The 25072-nt window shown below is 33.8% G+C and overlaps 2 protein-coding genes and 1 long non-coding RNA gene across 59 annotated transcripts in view; 1 reads left to right on the top strand and 2 right to left on the bottom strand.

Annotated features, from left to right (window-relative positions):
* The window catches only part of LOC101744871 (disco-interacting protein 2), a 147955-nt gene extending 138076 nt beyond the window's left edge, over positions 1–9879 (bottom strand). For 5 of the 8 annotated variants that reach the window (XM_038013695.2, XM_062677131.1, XM_038013700.2 and 2 more), the window contains exon 1: positions 9624–9872. In XM_038013695.2, the coding sequence (XP_037869623.1) occupies positions 9624–9708 (85 nt within the window). In that variant the 5' untranslated portion in view covers positions 9709–9872. Of the gene's footprint in view, positions 1–9623 lie in introns of all 8 variants that reach the window. The other 3 variants (XM_038013678.2, XM_038013685.2, XM_038013688.2) reach the window with 1 other exon arrangement.
* Positions 9880–12355: 2476 nt separating this feature from the next.
* Positions 12356–25072, top strand: part of LOC101737973 (protein phosphatase 1 regulatory subunit 12A) — an 88631-nt gene continuing 75914 nt past the window's right edge. For 48 of the 50 annotated variants that reach the window (XM_062668214.1, XM_062668211.1, XM_062668210.1 and 45 more), the window contains exon 1: positions 12386–13006. In XM_062668214.1, coding sequence (XP_062524198.1) covers positions 12764–13006 — 243 coding nt within the window. In that variant the 5' untranslated portion in view covers positions 12386–12763. Of the gene's footprint in view, positions 13007–25072 lie in introns of all 50 variants that reach the window. The other 2 variants (XM_012696023.4, XM_062668216.1) reach the window with 2 other exon arrangements.
* Positions 16721–23107, bottom strand: LOC134198771 (uncharacterized). The gene is made up of 3 exons (XR_009972958.1): positions 22717–23107; positions 21960–22098; positions 16721–17644 (listed from the first exon to the last, which is right to left on the bottom strand). It is a non-coding gene; the product is annotated as an uncharacterized LOC134198771 (long non-coding RNA).

The following is a 25072-nucleotide window of genomic DNA, read 5'->3' as shown; positions in this document are numbered from 1 at the left end:
TCCTTGGCATTCAAAATACCACGACCCCCACATTTCCGAGGAATATACAACCTCATTACAGACGAACGTGGATGATGCATTCTGTATGCCGTTAACAATCGCCTGACTTTTCTGTCCAGTACGTCCAGCTCTGATTGCGTCCACCTTAGTATGCCAAAGGAATATGTTAACATAGGCATGACCCAACCATTAAACGCTCGGATTTTGTTTCCGCCTGATAAATGGCTTTTTAAGACCTTTATAAGACGACCAAAAAACCGATCTCTAAACGATTGTTTCATATCTGCGTTAATTAATTAATTAATTAATCTGCGTTAATTAATTAATTAATTAATTAATTAATTAATTAATTAATTAATCTTTCATTATTATTATTATTATTATTAATACTTTATTTCAGTTTTTTTTTAAAACCATAACATTTTGTTAGTAGTAATTGCTTATATCTATGTTAGTGACTTAAAAAAATCTAACACATAACTATCATTATACCTAGTCAGGTCATAAATTCTGTCACATGTTTAATGTAAAATAATTGAAACAAGTTTATTCATTATGTAACCATTCATATACCAAAATGAACTTAACAAAACATAGATTTTTATGACACTAAAGTTTATTCAAAATGACCTCCGTGATTTTGAATACAGGCCTTCAATCTGCGCGGCCAGTCGTCTATCGCAGCACGAACGAGGTCCATATCAATATCGGCGGCTGCCTTAATCAAGGATGTCTTGAGTGACTCCAAATTGGGATGAGGCTTTGAGCACCCCTTTTTCTCCAAGTGTTGCCATATCTTGTAATCTAACGGATTCAAATCTGGACTGGAGGAAGGCCAGTCTTCGTGCCGGATGAAGTCGATTTCACGCGCCGCCAGCCAGTCTTGTGTGCTCTTCGCTCTAGGAGCTGCCGCCGAATCTTGTTGGAATACCCAGTTGCATGTTATTGAACATGGTATGAGAAACAGGTTCCACAAGGTTCGTCAGGACTGTATTTTGATACACAACTGCATTCGTTTTTACACCTTTCTCACAAAAATGTACCTCTGTTAAGCCCCAATAAGAAACTCCCAACCATACCATGAGCGAGGATGGAAAGGACCTCGTTGGACACGCGAAATACGGTTGCTCGCTTCTTCACTACTGTGTGCGAACACCTTATCATTTTGTTTGTTGTAGCTCTCTTCTACGGTAAAAATGTTTTCATCCGAAAAGAGAATTTCCCGATATTTTTTTTCCGCGTACCGCTTCAACAAAGCGCGGCATCTCTTCAGTCTCAGGTCCATTAGACGAGCATTCAAACGATGTCCTGTTTTTCTTCGATATGCCCGAAGCCCTAAGTCTTCATTTAGCACCCTTTTCACCGTGGTTCTGCTTAACCCCATCTGAAGGGCCAACAGTTTCTGCTTACGTTTGGGATTTCTTTGAATTCGCGCCTTCACAGCTTTTATCACTGCTAGAGTCCTAACAGACCGAAGGCGACCACTTCTTGACCTGTCATCTACACTAGAGTCTTCATTGTATCGTTTGATGGTACGATAAATGAATCTTTTGGTTATATTTAAATTTTTCAGTATGTTAAAAATTTTAATTGGCGCGTAACCGCAACGATGCAACGCAATAACTGCAACACGGTCTTCTTTAAGCGTCCACTCCATATTTAATAAATGAGTAAAATTCTAAAAGTATAAATTTTTATTTTCATGAACAATTCGAAATTCGAATTCAATAAACTTTTTTGTGGCCAGCATTCTAAAAGAAAAGTTTTTACTGTGTGACAATACTTATGACCTGACTAGTTATATATACATTTTATACCATTACATTTTTTATTTTATTTTTTTTTCTCCTTCCAAGTGCCTACTGCAAAGGCTATTGATCAGCAGTCCCTCGATCTTGCTCGATATGATTTTCAAAAGACTGTTGCCACTGTCACGAACTATTACACTATTACACGATGTTATTCCTTCACCGTGGAAGACAATCGTGAACATTTGTTGAGTACGTTTTCATTAGAAAAATTGGTAGCCGCCTGCGGGATTCGAACACCGGTGCATCGCTACATACGAATGCACCGGACGTTTTATCCTTTAGGCCACGACGACTTCAATATTGTGTTTATAGTTTTCTAAAGATACGAATATGAGTTAATTGTTTAAAGGTTGTAATCAGATTTATAGCGATTTAAAAAAATTACAATTTCAACTTAAATGACGATCTCAATTCCCTTCCAGATCATTAAAACTTAAGAGGAAAAACAGTTTTATGGCTAAATATTTTTTTCTGGATGAAATGTGAGCCCTTAGCTCGTTGACCAGCCTATTCGATACATAAGAAAATCTGTACAATAGACAGCAGCTCAGCTATTTCCCGGGCTCTGCTGATGTTCAAGAGTGACAGTTGATATTTCGTGTAATAAAAATCAAACTCGCAAAATTATAATAATAATTTGCGTAATTACTGGTGGTAGGACCCTGCTTATTGGGTAGTAGTTTGGTGGTAGGACCCTGCCTATTTGGTAGTAGTTTGGTGGTAGGACCCTGCCTATTTGGTAGTAGTTTGGTGGTAGGACCCTGCCTATTTGGTAGTAGTTTGGTGGTAGGACCCTGCCTATTTGGTAGTAGTTTGGTGGTAGGACCCTGCCTATTTGGTAGTAGTTTGGTGGTAGGACCCTGCCTATTTCCGCCGTGAAGCAGTAATGCGTTTCGGTTTGAAGGGTGAGGCAGCCGTTGTAACTATACTGAGACCTTAGAACTTATATCTCAAGGTTGGTGGCGCATTTACGTTATAGATGTCTATGGGCTCCAGTAACCACTTAACACCAGGTGGGCTGTGAGCTCGTTCTACCCATCTAAGCAATAAAAAAAAAATAACAAACCCGGTTTAAAAGCTCGGAGGCCCTCTAGCAAAAAAAAAATTTAAACTAATATAATATGCAATTAATTATGTATATTTACCAAAGTTATTTTACTTACACATGTTTCATGTTATTTATTGCCTTTCTAGTATACAGTTGTTATCCACCGCACCTGTCTTTACAAAACTGGACAGTCGAGTTTAAATTTGGACAACGCTTCTGCTGTCAGGTTCTGTTCAGGTCTAATCTACTGTTTTAGCAAACGCTAAAATAGCTTTTATACCGATTCGACTAGTTCTTTAGCCGCCTGCCGAAGGATATTTTTAAAAGCGTGTTGATCTATGTACATACATTTGTACATCGTTTTTCTTTTACCTTCTACATGTTAAATTTTCTGACGAACTAAACAATATAGTATGTAATATGTGAAGAATAATAATTCATTGTGTTCTAAAGTATAAAACTATATACCTAGTATAAATCCTTTAATTGAAATTCAATTGGTTAAAAATGTGAAAGTTTATTTTATTTTCTTACTTATTAGGTTTGTAGTTTCATTTAATTCTTTATTTATTTTCTTATTCTTAGCGCATTTTTATAAAATTTTATAACAAGCACGGAGGGACATTTTTCTCTTTCTTAAAATGGCAATTGTATCGAGATAAATGCTATATACCTATAAATATTTTCACGAAAAACGAATGATGAACAGTGAAAAAACCGCTAGTGGCGCAGTGGGTTAAGTTAATTTTAAACAGCTTTCGCCGTGAAGTGAATTCAATCAATATTTAAAGTGGATGCGAAGTGGATGCGTTTACGGACTTAAGCACGTTAGGCCCAAATTGAAGAACCTTTGAAAAAAATCCATATTGTGTATTGTGCGACGTTTCTTGCAGGAAAATCTGGGTATATAATTTTAGCATAAATAAACCACTCTACTTAACGGTAGGCAGTGGCTTGGTTCTGCCCCTAGCATTGCTGAAAGCCATGGGCGACGGTAACCAATCACCATCAGGTAGGCCGTACGCTCGTCGGCCTATCCCGGCAATTTTTTTTATACCTCTAGTTTTCAAGTAATTCCCTATATTATTTAAACATGAATCTATCCACAGGTTTCATTATTATAAACCGGTAAGGATGTATTTGTTTTAAAGGAATAATTTCATAACAAAATACAATATGGCCGTACTGGAAAATTATTCTGAATGGTACTGTCTATTTGTTTACTTGTTCGTTTGCGCATAGAACCTGTCGAGTATCAGCGCCAAGAACACGCAATGCGAAAGTTATTTCTCTCTTTCTCACACATATTCCCAACGAGATCGGTTGGCAGAGAGCTCCATCAATATTTAAAATGTTTTCCACTCGCTACCCCAGTGGAGATCGGTTTATTCTGTGGCCATTAAATGTTGATACAATAATGAAACTCAACTATTCCTAAAGGCGTTTAGTAACAGTTCCAATGATTAAAACGAAAATAGTCAGGTCAAGGCGTGTATTGTTATTTCCAAACAAACGTGCTAATTTCGCATAGCAGCTATTTCTAAAAGCTATAAACTTCATACTGCAGTGTTGTTTCGGTAAAATTGACAAGTTTTATTTTGATGGTATTTCGATTGGATTGTATAGTTGCGGCATAGCTAAGTTTTTTATTTACCTAATATTATCAATAAAAAAAGTAACAACAGGACTTAGAAAATTTTACGGCTACTTAATTTTGTCATATAGAAGCACAGTAATCCTTTTTTTTTAGATTCCTTTGCTATATACAATTTTTTTTATATTAATAATACTTTAATATTAATAATAATAATATGTACAAAAAAAAAATTAGCATCACAAAAAAGAAATAAAATTCGCACATGCATTCTAACAAAAAAAAAATTCGCAATTTAACCAAAAAAAATATTTATAAATTCAAGCTGGTCTTAAAAATGTATTAGATGAGTCAAATAAAGTTCATAGAGAAGCACAAAATTATTATTTATCATTATTTTAGTTGAATATTATGGTTATTTAGCAATATAGTGAGAGTATTAGTTTTTTACGAGTCGCAGACATAACAGAATTTGATTTTAGGGTTTAATCTCGTGTTAATTATTTTCACCCATTATAAAAAAAAAACATTTTTTGACATATCAGTTATCTGCGACCACGGTAACTGTAAAAGATTTAAAACAATATCTGAAATGTTGTAAAATGACAATAAGTAATACATAATCGCCAGATTAAATCGTAAAGGTATTTCAAATATATTTCGATCTTCTCAAATAAAAAACATACATTTATTTGTACTCATCAAGACATTAGTTTATTTTCAAGGATAGCAAAATTAATATTAATGAAGCAACATACTTTTTTTTATGACGAGCAGTGAAATGTACACAAAATATAGAAATCAAAGCTAAGGTAAATAAATCTAAGCTTTTTCTGGAGGAGATTGTTGACTTTTTCCTAGTATTTGCGTGATAGGTTGCATGATGGTTAAGGATTTTATTAATAAGCTTTTTTCGAGACATGGTTTATGCGTTATTTTTTCCATTCGTAATTTGTGATTTTATTAATAAGCTTTTTTCGAGACATGGTTTATCCGTTATTTTTTCCATTCGTAATTTAGGATTTTATTAATAAGCTTTTTTCGAGACATGGTTTATCCGTTATTTTTTCCATTCGTAATTTGGGATTTTATTAATAAGCTTTTTTCGAGACATGGTTTATCCGTTATTTTTTCCATTCGTAATTTGGGATTTTATTAATAGGCTTTTTTCGAGACATGGTTTATCCGTTATTTTTTCCATTCGTAATTTGTTTGAAAAATACTGATCTTATAAATCTAAACCTAAGTCAAAGCACAAACAAAAAATTATACACAAAAAGGTTTATAAAAATCCGTCTTGTACTTCTTGCTTGATATTCGAACAAACAGATTTACAGACAAAGAATGGATATGTTACCGGAAATGTATGAAATCAAGGAATTGTATACAAATCCTAGGAAATGTGTACAATTCCGATACTATTTAGGAAATGTATAAAATATTGTTTGAAAAACTATTTAATGCATAGATATCCTAGGAAATGTATAAATTTCCTCGGAATTGTATATAATTCCAATATCGTATTAGGAAATGTATAAAGTAAATGCTTTCTGTAATAAAACACGTTGTTACTAATATTTTTTTAATATAACACTTACTGAGACAATCGGGTAACAGTCATACCGTAAAATAATAATAATATATTCATATTATCTTACTAATTAAAACTTCTAAAATCAACTATCTATTAACTTTTAACGTATCACAAAATTAACTTATATTTATTCTTATAAAATCAAATTTTCATTTGGCAAGTAATCAGTCTGATAATTAAATAATTATAAATGTCAAAGTATAAAAGTAAATCTTTGTATGATAATACTTTGTCAGTCCATATAGCTATTTATTTTTGCAGGGTAAGCTCGAGTGGCATTTGGAAGTACATAATACTTTATTTTTAAAACACAGTAAAGTAAAGCACAGTTTTTCTTGCAAAGGCACTTCTTAAATCCCTGGCCGGTTCCAGTGGATTGCAAGTTGGCAACTGACCGTAGTGCAAGACTCGTCCCGCTGTCCCCGCGTACCCACCAATATCTTAAATGTTTTACATTTCCGATTGCTATTTAGGAAATGTATAGATTTCCTAGGAAATGTGAATGTGTAAGTATAATATAATTTATTTCACACATTTCCGTGCGATTTTAGGAATTACATACATTTCCTAGGAATTGTATACAATGACGGATTACATACATTTCCGTTAACAGATATAAATACATAATTGGTTTCGTAAATCATGTTGCGATATTTTCGTAAATTCGTAAAAAAATTGATGTGATTCCTCAAGTTCGTCAGGGATGGTAAAGTTATGTTTTCGTTTTTGATATTTTTGTCTATGTTATTACGAACAAAATTATTGTGATGATGAAATTTCTATTGAAAGTGTAGTGTGGAAGTGTAATATGAAGCGTATTTATTACTGCACTGTTCGTAAAATTCAAATAACGAATTTTACTTTTAATTCCGTCCACAACCGCCGCTAATTAGTTACATTCTTAAAGTTCTTGAATTGTAATTGTATAACTCTATTTCTCTAACTAGAACTACTAATGAATGTATTTCTGTATGAACTGTATGTATTACGTATTAAACTAACTAACTAACGAATGTATTTTGTTTTGACCCGATTTATTTGAGACGGTTAGCAGCCTCGATATGTGTTTTGGGATTCATAGAAATAATTGCATTTCTAGATAAAAACCCTATTCCGAAGAAAGTTACAGTCTACAACGGCACTAAAAAAATATATTTAATAAAAAAAATCAAAGACAGGTATTTTATTACGTGTGTACGTGTGTTTTGCGTGTGTTTTGCGTTTTCGAGGTTTTGAAGTTTAAATGTTTTTTTTTTATCTTTGTTTTGCGTCTCAAATGAAGGGTTTTTAAGGAAGAATCTAGGTTCTTATATATCAAGATATATTCTCATATCCAACAGTGTTGTTTCCTCATCGATATATAAGTGTAAATTTATGTGATATAAGCCGAAAACTGAGTATCCGTGACGTGAATTGTGTAAGACCCGTCCAATATTCTATTCACATAAACTCGTACGTATTTACTTACTAACGCTGGATAACATTATATGCTATTTATTTAAAATATTATCGTAATTATTTAAAACACATTTATGGATTAATATCTTCATTTAATGCTTAACGTTTTACAATTCTCGACCTTTCAAATGTTTTACTTTCCGTGGTCCACAGACGAATCTGGGGGTCGCCGGTATTGATTTTTTCTCGAGTTCAAAAGGGATGTTTTAAGATAGTGAACTATATAAATTTAGAGTGAACTATATTTCTAGAGGACCGATCGATGTTTTCCTTATGATTCAGAATGAAAAAAACCACTGTTGCCTGGTTTTATTTTATTTTATAATTTTCTTCTCTTTCTCTGTCGTGTAACTCTTGACAGAGTGCTCAGACAGTTGTCATTAACAACTCGCATTTCTGTTCTAGTCCCTCCCTGATACGTTTATTATAATCATAATTTATTAGATCTCAATTGCAGCGGAAGAACAGTTACCGTGCCCTCCGAACCGGAACGCGTGATCGCTTTGCGTGCAGAAATCGAAAAATCGAACCGACAGTAAGTACATTTTCGTCCTGTGATGTCAATTTACCGATTTTATCCGATCGTATTACTAGAATAATTACAATGCATTCATTTTACGCAACTGTGGTAATCGCGCAGTCTTCTTTTTGTGCAATTATTTATTCGAGTTATCAAAGTTGCGGCGCGTGCGATGGTCATGAATTTATAGTAGTAGCATTAAAATTGATGTACGAACTCTATAATGAGTCGAACGGTCCCGTCCTCAAGATTTCGACACAATAGAACTCAATTGGCTGAATCACGGTACTACTGTACATGTCAGTGATTTTAAAATTTCATGACACTAACTTGTTTCATTCGACAGTTGAATTTTTACTTTTAGAGATCTTATTAAAGGATTTTCGAAGAATCTAATAAGTTGGTCTTACTCCGATGTTTACGTCTGTGACCTAATAAGTAAGACGCCAGGAGTGCTAGTTGAAATGCTATTACGCGATTCCCGGGCTGGTATCAAGTGTTCTAAATAATTTTGTATCTGATATAAATTTCGAACGATAAACTGTTGCAAAGGAACAAAGTTGCGTAATAAAATAATATATGAAAAAAAAAACTCTAGATCTGTTAGAACCTGCATCGATTGATACCACCGTACTTCTCATTTCTGCTGCAAAGGCGTTGTACGTTCCGGTTTCAAGGATATATAGATAACCATCATTTCAATCGGGTACATATTTAAACTTCATCTCTTAATGTGAGCAGGAGTGTTCAAAACACGATGTCAATCCAGTCCAGACTAGCAACATATATTGGAAGAAAACATTAAAAACTTATTGTGTTCTTGTTTTCTTAAGGAAAAGCTGAGAAATCCTAACGGGAGAATGAAAGCCATTTTCATCATCGAATATCTTCGTCATTTATTGTTGTTGCTTTTTTAAAGTAATAGACAATTCTAAGAATAATGTTTCACTAAATGAAAACCTAAAATAGTGCCCGAACCGAAAATCTATTTCACTATGATATTTTTCTTCATACACGCATTCTGTGCATACTAGTCATACATTACAGTAAATTAGCAAAGTTTACATATGATTCACCGCCAACAATAACACGGATCGAGACTGCGATTTTTCAATGACGATACTTGTATTACATTGTGAAAAATATTTTTTCTATTTTCTCCAAGCCCGCTTGGGCTCAACGCACGCCAAAGAACCGGGGTACGCCGTGTGTGTCTAAATATCGCGGAGCGTCGGATACTCGTGGCGAACTAAGCATTGTTATTACATCGAAAAATAATCCACTGTAATAGAAGTATTATTTTGTAGACGATGTGTGACAGCACAGCAAGTCGAGCGTGAGCATCACCAACATCCTCGGCACAAAACAACCAATGTCTCTCGAATCCACTCGCTTTATTTACCCAACTATCAGCTGTATTCATTACGTCAGTACTCGCATAACTAGTTTACAATCATCTTTTAGAATAAACCGAAATGTTCGTGACTGTAGAAATTTATTATAGGTGTGCCATGGTCAAAGCTAATTTGTAAGAAATAATCTAAATTAACAAATTATCGATCTATGAGAAACACAGACTTTTACTGAATATAACTTACCTTCGGATAACTCCAAATCTAACTCCGCCAATTTATCTCTTATCTCATCGGGCAAATTCGACATATCAACACTTAAGTCAGCCATTGTGAAGATTCACTCTTTTTCACATAAAACAAATAAAGTTACTTAACGACAACAATTCAAGAAACCATCGTGACACATAGCCATCTTGAATTTCGAATAATATCTGAGACCAGTAAGAGCCGACTGGAACTCCTAACTGCTGTTAGTGCGATGTGCCGCTAGAGGCCGCTACAAAAGTTTTAAAAGTCTGTTCTCAATTACAAATTCAAAAATACTTTGACGTTTGTGAGAATGTTACTAGTACTAAAATAAAATAATCATGGTTTTTTTATTGTGGCTCGCACGGCTTGTGCATTTGCCACTACTAGTGTGGTAAAGGTAGGGAAACCAGTTTTTTTTAGGAATCAATTGGAAGGTTCGAAATTTCGAAGAGGTATATAATAGGATTAGGGTAAGTAATAATATATGTTAATGCCTAAGAGAATAATCATCTTGAAAATACCAAAACTCCACAGAATACAGATTATCCCTACAAGGAGAAACAAAGTTTTAAACGACAACAATTTCGCAAAGACAGCGTACAAAAAATAAGGTTTCTTTTTTTCCAGTACAACGCATTCTTGACATAGCAATACCCAATAATCCCTTTGATCATTTAAATTACAATTTGAATGTTGAAGAGAATTCTTGAAAAGCTGAACCGTTACATACATTAACCAATTTAAACTACTAATGTTGGCTGCAAAGTTTTTATTTTGTTTTGTTTTTGCAAATAATATATAAATGGTTTTCATATTCTGATTGGAGTTTTCTTCAACGATCTAATAAGGAGACCTCAACCTATCTTATTAAAAAAAAAAAAAATCTGATACGTTATGTATATCTGACGCTAAGTACTATGATTATAAGTACCAAAATCTAAATTCTTGCTAAATGGTGGCTATGGTTTCGCAAAATATATTAAATTCGTTAATTGCTGGTGGTAAAGCGCTATGTAAATCTGCACTGGTTGGTCTAACCATGGTGCTTATTTCTGACGAGGAGTATTAGTATGTTCCATGGGCTCTTGGTCATCTATCTATGCAAGCAGAATAAATTGAAATGGCACTGTTTCTCAGTATTTGAATTTTAACTAGTAACATAGTTACGAACTAGCTGTCAGATAATGATTTGGATTTAATAAAATAAAGTTTGTTAATTTTTCACGACATTCTTGCGTTCACGTTTCACTTTCATTAACAATGAATACATTGAGACATTTTTAATACCTATATAGATATTAACAGTGTCTCCATTATTAATACATCAATAATCACTTAAGTAATGTATTGATTTGACAATACATTACTTAAGTGAATACACAAAGGTTTATTTTTATTTTTGTCATGAGCCTATATTGTTGATATAGACTAGCCAATATCATTTTTAGCTTTATATTATTTCCCATTTTATAACACAGCGTTGTCTTTGTCAGTAGAGCCATTTGGAGTAAAAATATTAGAATAGCAAGATACATGGGCGTTTCTTGATTGTGTGATAGGTGCACAACCTATGCCGAACTCAGTGCCTAAATAATTTCGCAGAGACCTACCCTATGGATACAGAAGTGATGAAAGTTATTGGCTTTTGAATGGCTAGTAATGATTTCGAAGACGATCCCTGGAAATTATCCTTCTCAATTGCCATCGGTCACTTTGCACGTGATCTTTAAAAAAAGAGTAGTGGTGGTAGGACCTTTTGTGAGTCCGCACGGGTAGGTGCCTATTTCTGCCGTGAAGCAGTAATGCGTTCCGGTTTGAAGGGTGGGGCAGCCGTTGTAATTTTATTGAGACCTTAGAACTTATGTCTCAAGGTGGGTGGCGCGTTTACGTTGTAGATGTCTATGGGCTCCAGTAACCAGTTAGCACCGGGTGGGCTGTGAGTTCGTCCACTCATCTAAGCAATAAAAAAAAGAGTTTAGTTGGGTACACGGATCACTTTTACCATACTACATGCTGAAATTACAAAAATCAATCGAAAAATATAACGTGCACTGTACAACTATTAGCTGATATTACAGTTAGTTGTGATTAACTTGAAAACATGTGTTAGGGTTTTTTGGAGATTTAAACATTGTGTTTTTTTAAACAATAGTCATTGATTGTTCTAATTCAATTTCTGAGGTTTCCTTGATGTGGTGCATGGTTTACTGTTCCAAAACAGAACACAGAATTATGCAGATTGATAAAAGTTCTGTCCCATTTTATTAGAGTCCTGGTTAACTAGCAAGGGATTTTTTAATCTCCGATGAGTGTTATATAATTATGTGATCATTTAAGGTTTTAGATGATAGTGATCGTATGTAAAAAAATCTGTCTTTTAATTTACTGAGAATTGATATTTTGTGTTTTTGCCAGGTACAAGTAATTCTATAGAAAATAAATATAATATATCAAACTCATTCGTTATAGATAATTTTGCAATGGCTATTGTACGCACTAACTTTTTCTAGTAAATCGGTTAAATGATGTGCTTACGCTGATACAACTTAATTATAAAAATAATCCCTAAGTAATTATGAAATAAATGTTTAATATTAAGTTAAAAACCATAAGACTGTTTTCATTTACAAGTTTCGAAGTCCAATTTGGGCAGTACAGATTAGAGCTTATATTGATTGACGTTTGTTGTCAAAAGTAAATATTTTACGCTTAGCAACATTAAGCCACACATGTTATGTAGGTGGCGCTAGTAGTTTTCTTCTTCCGTCATTCTTATTCGTTGTCTAGTTTTTCTTTTTGCCATTCGGTATGTGGGTACTTTAGTGGACTGTGAAATTTATTCCCGTAATGGCTGCCACGCTAAGAGTGTAGCTTATTGGTTATGTCATGTATATAGAAATCTACGGCCGTACGTTAAATTCTTGCAATTCAACAAGTGTATCAAATGATGATCGCATGAAAGCTTTTACAATAGTAATCACACTAGAACGTTTCCTCTTTCATGTTTCCTTTTTTGGCAATTAAGTTATGGACTCTGGGTTTGTGTACTGTATGTAACGAAAACAAAATCTATGCCGTGTGAAAAGTGTTGGTGAAGACCATATCGTGTGAGGGGTGGCGACTCGCTGGTCAAAATGACGGATAACAGGTCGTCGTCAGCGTTGTTTAAGCGCGCGGAGCAACTCAAGAGATGGGAAGAGTCCGAGACAAATAAACAGTCGCCGACGCCGAAGCGCGCCTCTAGGATTCAGTTTTCCGCGGGGATTGTTTTCTTGGCTGCGTGTACGTCCGGCGACAAAGATGAAGTACAACGCCTGCTGAAGATGGGTGCCGATATCAACACGGCTAACGTGGACGGACTCACAGCTTTACATCAGGTCAGTCAGAAGGCTTTGAAATATTGCTCCAATCGAATTGGGTCATAAGTCAAATGTGACCATTATAAGCAAATTTCTTGCTAAATTTGCTCAAAAATACCATAAATAAATATCACTTAAGCATAAAAAATAGTAATAGCTAACACTAAATTTTAAATTTATCATTATATCTACCTTCCCCTGGCTTTATTAAAATGCACATTTTTTGCAATTTTTGCTCACCATACAGTCTATTTGAAGTATAGCCATTTAATTTGGTCATTAGCCCAGTCAATATTATTGTGTAGATAGTCTAACTAACACATACGATTAACAAAAACCTATAGAACATCAATTATACTTATCAATAATAATCTAATTAAAAATATTTAGTGGTAAAAGAAAAACGAAAATGAGTTCTGTATTGTTTGGCCCACAGTTAAAAAGGATTAAAAAGCATTAAATAATAAGAATAACAAGAAATAACAGAATTTTCTACCAATTTCAACATTTATGGGTTATGACTAGATTCTTAGCAGTGATGCACATAAATTTTAGATTAGGGTTTGTTTCCTTAAAATAAGGAACAAAGGTCTGATGCCTAGTTGATGAATTTTAAATTTGTAAATAAAAAGCATTTGCCACAGCAAGACTCTATTCTATTCTATTTGATATCTATTTTATTCTATTCAAGAGCTATTTTTGGCAAGATAATACTTTGGTATGAACAGTTACCAAATTTAAGTGTGTAGGTCCATCCAACTCTACCAAACATCCTTAATTTTTTCCTTAAAAGTTGTTTCTTAACTATATTTTCTGCAACCTGTTGATTTGGCATGCGGGAAATGAATCATAAACATAAAATACAGATGCTTAGCAAGGACAAGAAGGAACCTTTCGGGCAATAATTACTTGGACCAAAATGTCCATAAGAATACTTATATATAGATATAAATGCTCTGGCAGGGTAGTTTGTTGTCCTTTGAAGATGACTCTCAAAGTAGGAGACAGCACTCGAGTCATAATATTAATGAGCTTCAATAACCACTTATGATCAAGTTTAAGTGTGCTTGTTCACTCATTTAAATAACATTTTTTTTAACAAATGTTAGTGAAGACAATAATTACAGATGGTCAGCAACCAAATAAAGAATAAGCCCATCCCAATGACCTTGTTAAGGTCCTGATCATAGCCAAGCTCTTTAAGCATCATGCCATCTAAAGAATTAGTATTTGAAAATTTCACTAACTACTAGATAGAGAGTGGAATTGATCTGATTTAATATCATCTTCATATAGCTTCCTGCACAATTCTTTCTCGAAAACATTCATATTTGCGTTTGGAGGGTATGATAATAATAATTGTGAGTATCGAATCTTCTCAAACTGGAAGATGATAATCATGTCTATTCAGCTCTATGGACTATATTAATGCTGCTGACCTCAATTTCGAACAGGCAATGGTCATGTTTGTCCATCATAAAAATAAGGTTTTACTTGTGGTCTATCTGAAACCATACTAACCATCATTATTTTATATTAGGAACTACCTGAGTGTTTGCAGATATGGAACCAAACCTGGTTCCTACAAAGTTCATCAAGGATCCATTTACATCAGAATAAATACTATATAAATTTTATCTTAAGATCCTCGTTGATGAATATTAGTTAATTATTCGAATCCACCATTAATATATAATAAAGAAATATATTCTGAGGACAATGTAATATTTATACCAATACATTTCTGTCCCACATTAATAGACTAATCAATATGTTTTTTTGTAACACCATTAGCAAAATACCTACCTACTTTATTATCAATGCTAAACCAGTTTCTGTTCAACGAATACAAATGAATAAGTTAATTTGTGTGGATAATTACTTAAATTGTTTTCATTAATGGTATAATATGTATGTGTCTTCTAATTTGACAATTAGGTTAGTTGTTATAGAGTATACCAATGTCTCACAATTGAAGATAATTTGCTGATAAATATTGAGAAGTGTTTTTGACAAAATGATATATGAAGCTATTCACGTTTTATTGGTTAACACGTTGGTAATGTTTTTAATGATTTTAAATGCAACTTTAAGTATAATGACAAAAGAAACATCTTCCACTGAGAGGGTAATATTTCTCAGTAGACTGACAGATCAGATGACATTGTTCAGAACTTGTATATTTGCAAATTTATCTTGAAAATCTTGTTAACTCCAATTAGGCATCTGTCAAATATTTTGTATTGTGTGATAGCTACCTGCTATATTTTTTTTTACATATTCTTAACAAAGAAATTACTAATTTCGATTTTGAAAGGGGTCTATTGTTCTAGTGCAATAATAATTGAGATTTTAACAGACAGTTGTACAAGCAACACAAACATAATTTCTAATGAAATTTTTGTGAAAGAAGCTGAAAATTTACAATGAATCCTCATTTCCCACATCAGAAGGTGGGCTTCACTTTATTTATTACAAATATGAATTATTTAAGAAGGAGGTGCTTTATGATATCAATACATAGCTACACTCATAATCACACTGATGAATCTCAAAAGATAATAAAAACATATGAATGGAATTCATTGAATAATATGAGCTTTTCAATTTAAATTAATACAAACAAATATCTGTAATAAACTTACTTATGTTACTTTGTATTAATATGTCTGCAACATTTTAGTTTATTACAGATAAATTTCTTCACTTTCATCTGAAAGCTGCCTGCCTTCAGGTGGCCCATCAGATCGTCGAATACACCAAATATTCATACATAAATGACAAGTTACTCTGAACAAAGCAGAACCAGTGTATTGTTTATTAAATTTTACATTCATTGATAGGTCCACTAAACCAATGAAACCCTCACATTATCTGGAAACTTTCAAATATAGGTACTGAGTATGTTAACAATTATCAAGGTTAAAAACATAATTGCTGTTTCACAAGCATTTTGTATTTTATCCTGAAAACTATTGGAATCTTGATGGTTTTTCCTCATTCCCTATTGTTTTCTTTACTCTCAGTTTCAATAAAAATACAGGCACAGAGTAATACTGGAAATAGCTCGGATGGCCGTTACACTTATGAACAATTGTGCTGCTTATTTGTTTTTTACCCTTTGAACTTATACTAATGAATAAATGAAATAACATTGATATAGTTTTCTTCTTTTTTGTCGTTTCCTCATTACTGAGGGTCGTGACCACCTTGGTCCAGTTTTTGCACCAGCTTCCTCCAATGCTGCCTGCATTCGGCCTGCTTAATGGCGCCCGGGACGCTGGTGTTTGTGGCCTCCTTGACAATGTCCGTCCATCTGGTTGGCAATCTTCCTCGACTTCTCTATCCTTCCACGTGACCTACAACTATTAATTTTTCCAAGTTCTCTGGATTTTGTCGGGCCACGTGTCCGTGTTTTTCAAGTTTTAAATTCTTGAAATATGTAATTCTCAGATTATTTTTGACTATCGAGGTGAGGTGAATAATATTGAGTAATCTGTACATTTTGCAGTTGCTATTCCATCGTTTTATTTCACCACAAGTATAGTGCTATTATGTCTCGCAATTTGATCAATGATTTTGGGTGATACTCTTTTGAATTGATGTTATTGTGAGTTGATTGTGATTAAACTATTGTGAGTTATTGTATAATTATCGTGAGTTAAACATATCGATCGTGTCCTTCAAGTCACGATGTCGGCTTTTTATAACAGCTTAAAGAAAAAAAAAAACTTTTGACAACAAGCTCTGAATTTATTTAGACAGAATCGAGGAGGATACAAGTTTTCCAGCTAAAAACCTACAGTGAGACAAATAAAACAATAATTCATTTATTTATTAATTTCATTGTCCATCTAACAAAACCGGAAGCGATTTATAGCGTTTTGCACCTTCGTGTTTACGATACTGAGGCTACAATCAGTAGAACAGAATCAAGTCAAGTGATCCAGATGTTTAACATCTGGTTTAATTTAAGTCATGTTATTGCGAAAATTACATTTCATATCGTACAAGAGTTTTTCCTTTATTTTATTGCATAGATGAATTTATGAGTTTACGGTTCACCTGGTTGGTGTTCATTGGTTTATAGGGTCCATAGACATCACAACAGGAATGCGACCCTTTTATGACAAAATTAATTCAAAATAAAATGAAAATTGTGATTGTTTCGCGGCAGATATAAGCAAGGTTATAATGCTTACCCATGTAGCTTTACAATACACCTTATCATACTAATATCAAGTTCTATGGATTGCGCGAGGCCTATGTCTAGCAGTGGACGACTGTGGGCTGATGATGGTGATGATGATGTTGTTGTTCTTTAAGCTTGAAAGTCGCTTAGGGTCGGACAGTGATGTACGTTTTTTGATTACGATTGAACACGAGCACGATGCTAATGTGCAAAGTAGCCCGTAAACTCAAACCATTGGATTTCTCGCCGAATCTTCTCAGTGGGGCGCAATTCCGGTAGTAGATACAGTGAAGCACTGCTCCTGTTAGGGCTAGTATTAGTAAGTCATCGGGTGTAAGAGTGCAGGGCAGTCGTTTGGTGCGGTAGGGCCCTAAAACTCCTTGGGCCCGCGGTTTCATCCCAACATCTGGAAATCGTCAAGTCCCTCATACGCCGGGGACCTCGAAGGAGGTTCGGCCGCCGACCTGAAAAAAATAATATTATAAATATATTAAGTAGGTAGAAAAAAAAGGACAGCGCTTGATAGAAGTACACAGGGCGTTTTATACTTTAGTCCACGATGACTTCTAAACGCTTTTTTTATGCGATGTCAATCATTAATTATGTCCAGCGGAAAATTGCTTAATAAAAGCTTTGCTAACAAAATATGCATGAAAATTGCGATGATAACATATTATTATACGACTCGTAATTTATATCAACTGTCTAAGAACGCACAGATATCTATTTTTTTAAATAAAGGAAACCAAGTGATTCTATAAATAAATGCTTAATATGATTTAGAAATATAGAAGTTGTCTAATTAATTAAAATAATAGACGACGAACACTTGTTCGTGTTTCAAAATATTCGTTTTTAAACTACGTAAAACTAATAACTAAATGAAATGTTTTAGATTGAATAAAGTCAGTTTTAGAAATCTCGTGTAATAAAACGCTTTGAGAAAACAATGATTCATCGTTTCCTCTACTACAGCGGTTGAATCCATGATAGTGTTGATTTTGCGTCAGAACGAATCCGCCGTACTCCTAAGGCGGAACGTTCTTTTCTTCCGAAAGGATACTTATCCTATCATAAAATTCCATGTGATTGTATTTCTTCAATTACAAACAATAGTCATCTTCGTCGTTTGCCGTCTAAGCGCGCAAACGTCCACTACTGGACATATGCGTCCCCAAGGTTCGCCTAAATGACCGGTCCTGCGTAGCCTGCAGTAGTAGAAACTAAAGTGGATACAAGAAATAAATAAGAAATCATAATATATATATCACTTAAGAGATTCGCACTTCGACTCAAAAAAGGCAATCATTGCACGTTAAGTATTTCGTTGTTAAATAAATTGAATATGAAAAAAAAGGTTATTTAATTTTTTTATTGCTGAGATGGGTGGACGACCTCACAGCCCACCTGGTGTTAAGTGGTTACTGGAGCCCATAGACATCTACAACGTAAATGCGCCACCCACCTTGAGATATAAGTTCTAAGGTCTCAGTATAGTTACAACGGCTGCCCCACCCTGCAAACCAAAACGCATTACTGCTTCACGGCAGAAATAGGCAGGGTGGTGGTACCTACCCGTGCGGACTCACAAGAGGTTCTACCACCAGTAATTACGCAAATAAAGGTATTGGATACATTCGCCCGATTAGTCTTAGCGTACTGTAGGTAAGTGAAAATAAGTAAATTAATCGCATCCCCTCTAGCCTATAATATCTATATATATTCAGTTTAATGGAAAAACAATTAAATTTAATAACAGATAAATAGCGTGCATTCACAAAATTAACGTATGACTTCCGTGGTTCAGATAGAATGCGGTACCGAAGATCGCGCGCGCAGTATAGGCCACTCGGAATAGCTTTCGATTGTTCGTAGCCGTTACGATACGTCAGCGCGAACGGATTTAGAAACATCGTCCACTGGTCTATCTCGTCTGAGCCGGAACATTGGTCTTTTTCTTCGTCACTACAGAAGTTTCTATGAGACAGCTGTGAACTGTCAACAATACAGATGGAACACCGCTGTGGTGGACATTGATTTAAGAATAAGTCATCAAGGGAAATGTAATTTTATTTTAAAATTATAAGGAAAACGCTGCATTCCTCTATTAAAATTTCGTAGACATGAGTAAATAAGATAAAATTACTTTGTAATCTACAGTCATATCCGAATTACATATTCTTCGAGAACTTGTTAATAATTTAAATGTTCATATTATATAAACATGTTCATATATGTTATGATATGATGATATTGTTCATATAAAGATATGTTTGTAAATCTACACCTTCAATTAAAGAAATAATTAAATGTTATCTAATTTAGAGTTACGCCATTAAAAATGTAGCTACAAATATTATAGTAGGTTGCTGAAGAAACATTTAGAAAACCCTCACAGCTCCTAATTAATTAAGCAATTAGCTCGAATCACTAACGTAACTTTAAATTCGTTTTATTTTACCCATCACTGATCTAGGGTTACCGATTGTAATATCCTGCCTTTGTCGTATCTAATTATAACATATTTTCATATTGACCATCGACATAAGATAAATAAATAAATAAATAAATATTTACTAACAATCACACCACGTTAACTGGTCCCGTGATAAGTTCGTAAAGAACTTGTGTTACAGGTACCAGATAACGGAAATAAATGTAAGATTTTTATTATACACATACATATATTTAAGTGATTATTTAAAGATGGCAAAAATGTTTCAAGTAAAACTAATTTAACTTATAACGATTATTTCTCATTTTTATTTTCGTCCGTTAGTATCTGATTTTCGATTATAAATCATATTTTTATTATACAGTAAAATACATAATTAATCCTGCTCTATTCGTGTCGAACAAGACATAAATAAAACCCCTCACCTAACTCGACAGCGATTCGAATTGACCAAAATCGACAAATAGCATCATGATAATATATTAATCGGTCGTCCAATTTGATTAACAAAAATAAGCAACTTTTCTTTTGTTGTCAATTCTTGTTAACCCTGTCCTTCTTCGTAACCAACTTCAATAGGCACAATTAATACGCTCCAACTGAATTGGCCTGCCGATCATCCGTCGTGTTAGGATCGCTCAGTTGTTCTCGTAATTTCATACGACGACCACACTTTCTTTTTTATGGAACACGTTGTTTTCTAGATTTTTATTATTGAATTTTAAATTAACACTATTCTGCTTTATTGAGGGCGTGTCGTAATAATTTCGAGCGGTGTAAGACAGTTTCGTTGTTATTAGCATACATTTGAACGTCACCGATACAGTTATCTATATATTAATACGTGAAGCAAAAACTTTGTATCCCTTTTTACGAAAATTGCGCGGTCGGAGGAGTATGAAGTTTTGCACACTTATAGAGAATATAGAGAAGAAGTGCACAATGCTATTTTTTTTTAAAATAATGCATAAAAGATACATTAAATCAATAAAGAAAACATTACACACACTACATACCATGTATTTGACGCACACACGCATGCATACTATTTATTGTCAAACTTTTGTTCTTGACGTTTGTTGTCAAATTGAGAATAGATTAAATACAGTTTGTCTTTGTTAATATTTTTTATAATGTAGTCTTGGCGAAATTTGTGATTATAGTGTGAGTATAAAATACAATCATAATAGTGTACAAACTTACAATTCCAATTAATTATAGTCGAGTTTCGACTACTGCAGGACCTCTAGTTGTATTAAAAAAACGAAACTATTGAATTATTAACTTGCAACTAAGACACTAGTAAATTTGTGTTTATATTATTTAATAAAATATGAATGCTTTAATTTTTCGAAACCGACGTACACTAGTATTAATCATTGTTTTAATGACATTTAGATTTAAAATTTCGATCTGCTCGTAATACGTATTAAAAACATAATTTACCCGTTTTACGTCGACGATGATTGCTTCATAGAACCGATGACGCAAGGGAACGCGGTATTGAAAGGAGCTGACGCGAACGTAATGTACGTAAATGAATAAACGTTCCCAATATATTCCAAAGTTTCCTGGGTTTTGTCGATCATGTGTGTGTGCATTCGCGATTTTATAATGGAATTTTAATTGATGGATGGTTCTCGTGTATTAGTTTGTCAATTTGACATTGTTCGCGTATTACTGAGATGCTTAATATTGCGTGTAAAGCCTCAATATACTCTGTAGTTTCACAATTAATATACTGTTATTAAGAAAAGAAAAAAAAAGAATTTTAGTGAAAGAACTTTCGTTTCTTGGAACACACGAAGCGCATTTTTAGAATAAGTTCTAATAAAACGATCTCCAGTGCTAATCCATAGACTTTAAGTGTTGCGTGGGTCGCTAAATCATTCAGAATTTTCATAGTGTTGAAAATAAAACTGGAATTTTAACTCTATTAAAACAATGTTATGATCCAATTTGCTTCTCCAGAAAGTAGTAATAATAATTGTCATCATTAATTAAATCCGATCTAATGTACAAATAAATGGACTTGCATTAAGTGACTAAGGTCAGAAATCAAAGAATTTCAAATAAAAAGCAAGGCTTAAATTTAAAATGTAAATGTTGTATAGACCCAGTAAAGGCATCGTTCTTAAAGGGACAAGAAGTTCTAAATTATTTAAGTAAATATTTGGAACGGTGCCTTAGAGCCAAGGGAGAAGTAAAGTCTTAGTCAGTCGTAAAGGGTAAGAGCATATTTTGTCCTTCGCATTCGGATATACGGCTCAATTTTACAACTCGTAACCTTATTTAAGTATCTGGGCAATGTTGTGACAGATGACCTGAAATAGGAGAATGGGAGATAGAGTCAGTGGTATCCTGAAGGTTGGCTACTTTGAGTAATATATCAATCGGCATGTCTCACACAGCGACTGCGAAGCCGCCCACTTTTATGCTCTTGGATTTTACAGGTCACGATACCTGAAAATAAAAGATTTTATTTATTTCATTTAAAAAGGGTGGAGTATCATTATTTTTCTTTATTGCTGATGATTAGCAACCACCTGTGCAACCATTGGCATCTTAATATATGAGCTTTAATTATCAATTGTACTCGTATATATTCTATCTTAGCTGTTTCCGCTACGAAATATAAAAAAAAAAACCCTCTATTACTTATCGGTAAGTAATATCGGACGTATGGATGGTATATTTATACGTATACTAGCTGACCCGGCAGACTTCGTAGTGCCTCAATCGATAAATAAAAGACCTAAACTTTTGTATAAAACAAACAAAAAGAATCCATCCGACGGCGGGACACATCAAAAGGAAAAAGAAAATTGTTATTTTTATTTAATTCCGAGTTTTTTCATATTTATCTACCTTTTAAACTTTTCTCTGGACTTCCACAAATAATTCAAGACCAAAATTAGCCAAATCTGTTCAGCCGTTCTCGAGTTTTAGCGAGACTAACGAACAGCAATCCATTTTTATACATATAGATATATAGAAGAAATAGAAGTAGAGAATACATGAAGTTTTAAAAGCAAATTTAGTGAGTTGCTTAACTATTAAATTTCATTTGAATTGGCTGACCGTATGATTCACCTTGCACTGTTCACCGTGGAGTGTCATCTGGAATTTTTAATCACATCTAGCACGAATGTTGTGGAACATGACACTCAAATGACCAAACACGCACGTGTCCAAAGCGTAAACTGTCGTTTGTGCATCGGTTTCATTTCTTAAGAATTTGCAGTGCCTATAAACATTGTAATGTTATGAAATGAGATACGATACTAAAGGCTTCTAGCCATTGGATCGAAGAAACATGGCACCTGACTCTGCACTCGCATGCGACTGTCTTATATTGAAACATAGCTGCTTATAGTTAATAATAATAGAAGACAGTTGTTTAAATTGGAATACTTGTATACTGTGCACATTTGTATTAGATTATTCAGGCAATTGTGGCGGCGGTTACAAGTTTATACCCAAAATCTCGTCCACGCTATAGATAAAATAAACTGTATATATACATTGATAATAAATCTGCGCACTTATGATCGCACTTCACGTTACGTTCAAAATATTGATTGGTCTGGGTCTGGGTCTGGTGGTAGGACCTCTTGTGAGTCCACGCGGGTAGGTATCACCACCCTGCCTATTTCTGCCGGGAAGCAGTAATGCGTTTCGGTTTGAAGGGTGGGGCAGCCGTTGTAACTATACTTGAGACCTTAGAACTTATATCTCAAGGTGGGTGGCGCATTTACGTTGTAGCTGTCTAAGAGCTCCAGTAACCACTTAACATCAGGTGGGCTGTGAGCTCGTCCACCCATCTAAGCAATAAAAAAAAACTACACAGAAAAAATAAAACTATAACTTACACGCTCCCCGTTCAAAAGCTGCGACATTTTGCGTAATTGTTGAGATGGCTGAACTTCGGACGCGTCAAATGATTAGTAAAAACGTTTTGTGCAATAAAAGATTCATACGAAATTATTAATTTTACGATTTATTAATTTGCAAATGCCTAAAATACATAATAATAATATTTTACTCGAAATTATCTCAGTTTGTATCTCAGTATAAGTGTGAAATACGAAACCTATTAGGGTGAAAATTTGGAATAGAAATGTTCTCGAGGCTGGCCGCAAAGGGCGTGTCCATATATCTACTTGATAGTACGTCACTGGGGAAGGTCGTTTCGGATCCTAACTTTATTTTAGTAATTACGAAATTGGATGGGTGTGACTTTGACATTTTTATTTCAGTCAGAAAACTCAATAGATACAGCTATCGTTATCATTAAATTTGCAGACGCCACTGAATGGTTTCTTTTTACTGGGTGCACTTTTACTTCTTTTTAAGTTGTCGTTCGCTCTTTAAGATTTTAAAAATAAAGTTTTAAACCGACAAAGTTTGCAGACGAGCTCTTGGCTCACTTCATGTTAAGTAGTTACATACATCGTGAATTTAACTGTCCAGTTTGACAAGGGTATATGTGTATGTAAAATGAAGAAAAAGTGCATACGGGATTACTTGGGACAGATTTGATATTTGTTCGTAAACATGTCGTAAGTATGTTCTTTTTTCAAAAAATGCAATTATTGTATTGAGATTTAAATATTTTATTGGTTATATTTCTCATTACTAGTGGTCCCGCAGTAGTCGAAATTCGACTATTATTAATTGAAATTATAATTTTGGACATTATTATGGTCTTTGACAATAGACTATATTATACTTCTATAATAACAGATTTCGCCAAGACTACACTATAGACAAATTATATTAAAGATGAACAATATTAACTTATTCTCAATCTGACCACAGACTTTAAGCAATAACAAAAGTTTGACAATAAACAAAGAGTATATATAAGTGCGTGTATGTCAAATACATGTGTGTAATGTTGTTTTATTGATGTAATGTATTATTAATGCATAATTTAAAAAAAAATAGCTTGAAGAACACTTGCTAGAAGTGTACTTTAAAACTATTTGTTATTTTCGTTAAATAAAATTAGTGTTATAGTAAAGATAATAGCAAAAAAATTTAATTCATCAGGACCGAATATGTTATCATTTAAATGGAAAGACTCATTGATCAACGTAAATATTTCAAAAACGTTCACCAGGCCCATTTTCATCAGGAGTCGGAGTTATATGGGTGTGGCATGAACAGAGGATCGTAAAACCATTCGAATCGGGTTGAAAAATTAGGTTATTAGGAACAAGACCCGAGTTAAATGAAACAGCAACGGAAAAAATAGTTTTTATTCATTTTAAATGTAATTTTGATTAGAACGGAATATAAGTGACTAGCTTTTGTCCGCGACTCCGTCCGCGTGGAATAGTTACTTTGAAATAACGCAAAATTTTACCCCCACTTCATTTACGTAGAAAGTGAAAATATTTTTGAATTGTAGAATGTTAAGGAGCTATTTAAA

The sequence above is a fragment of the Bombyx mori genome, chromosome 1 (assembly GCF_030269925.1).
Source record: "Bombyx mori chromosome 1, ASM3026992v2".
NCBI lineage: Eukaryota > Metazoa > Arthropoda > Insecta > Lepidoptera > Bombycidae > Bombyx > Bombyx mori.
Note: the sequence above shows the minus strand (reverse complement) of the source record. Positions and strands in the feature narration are given on the sequence as shown.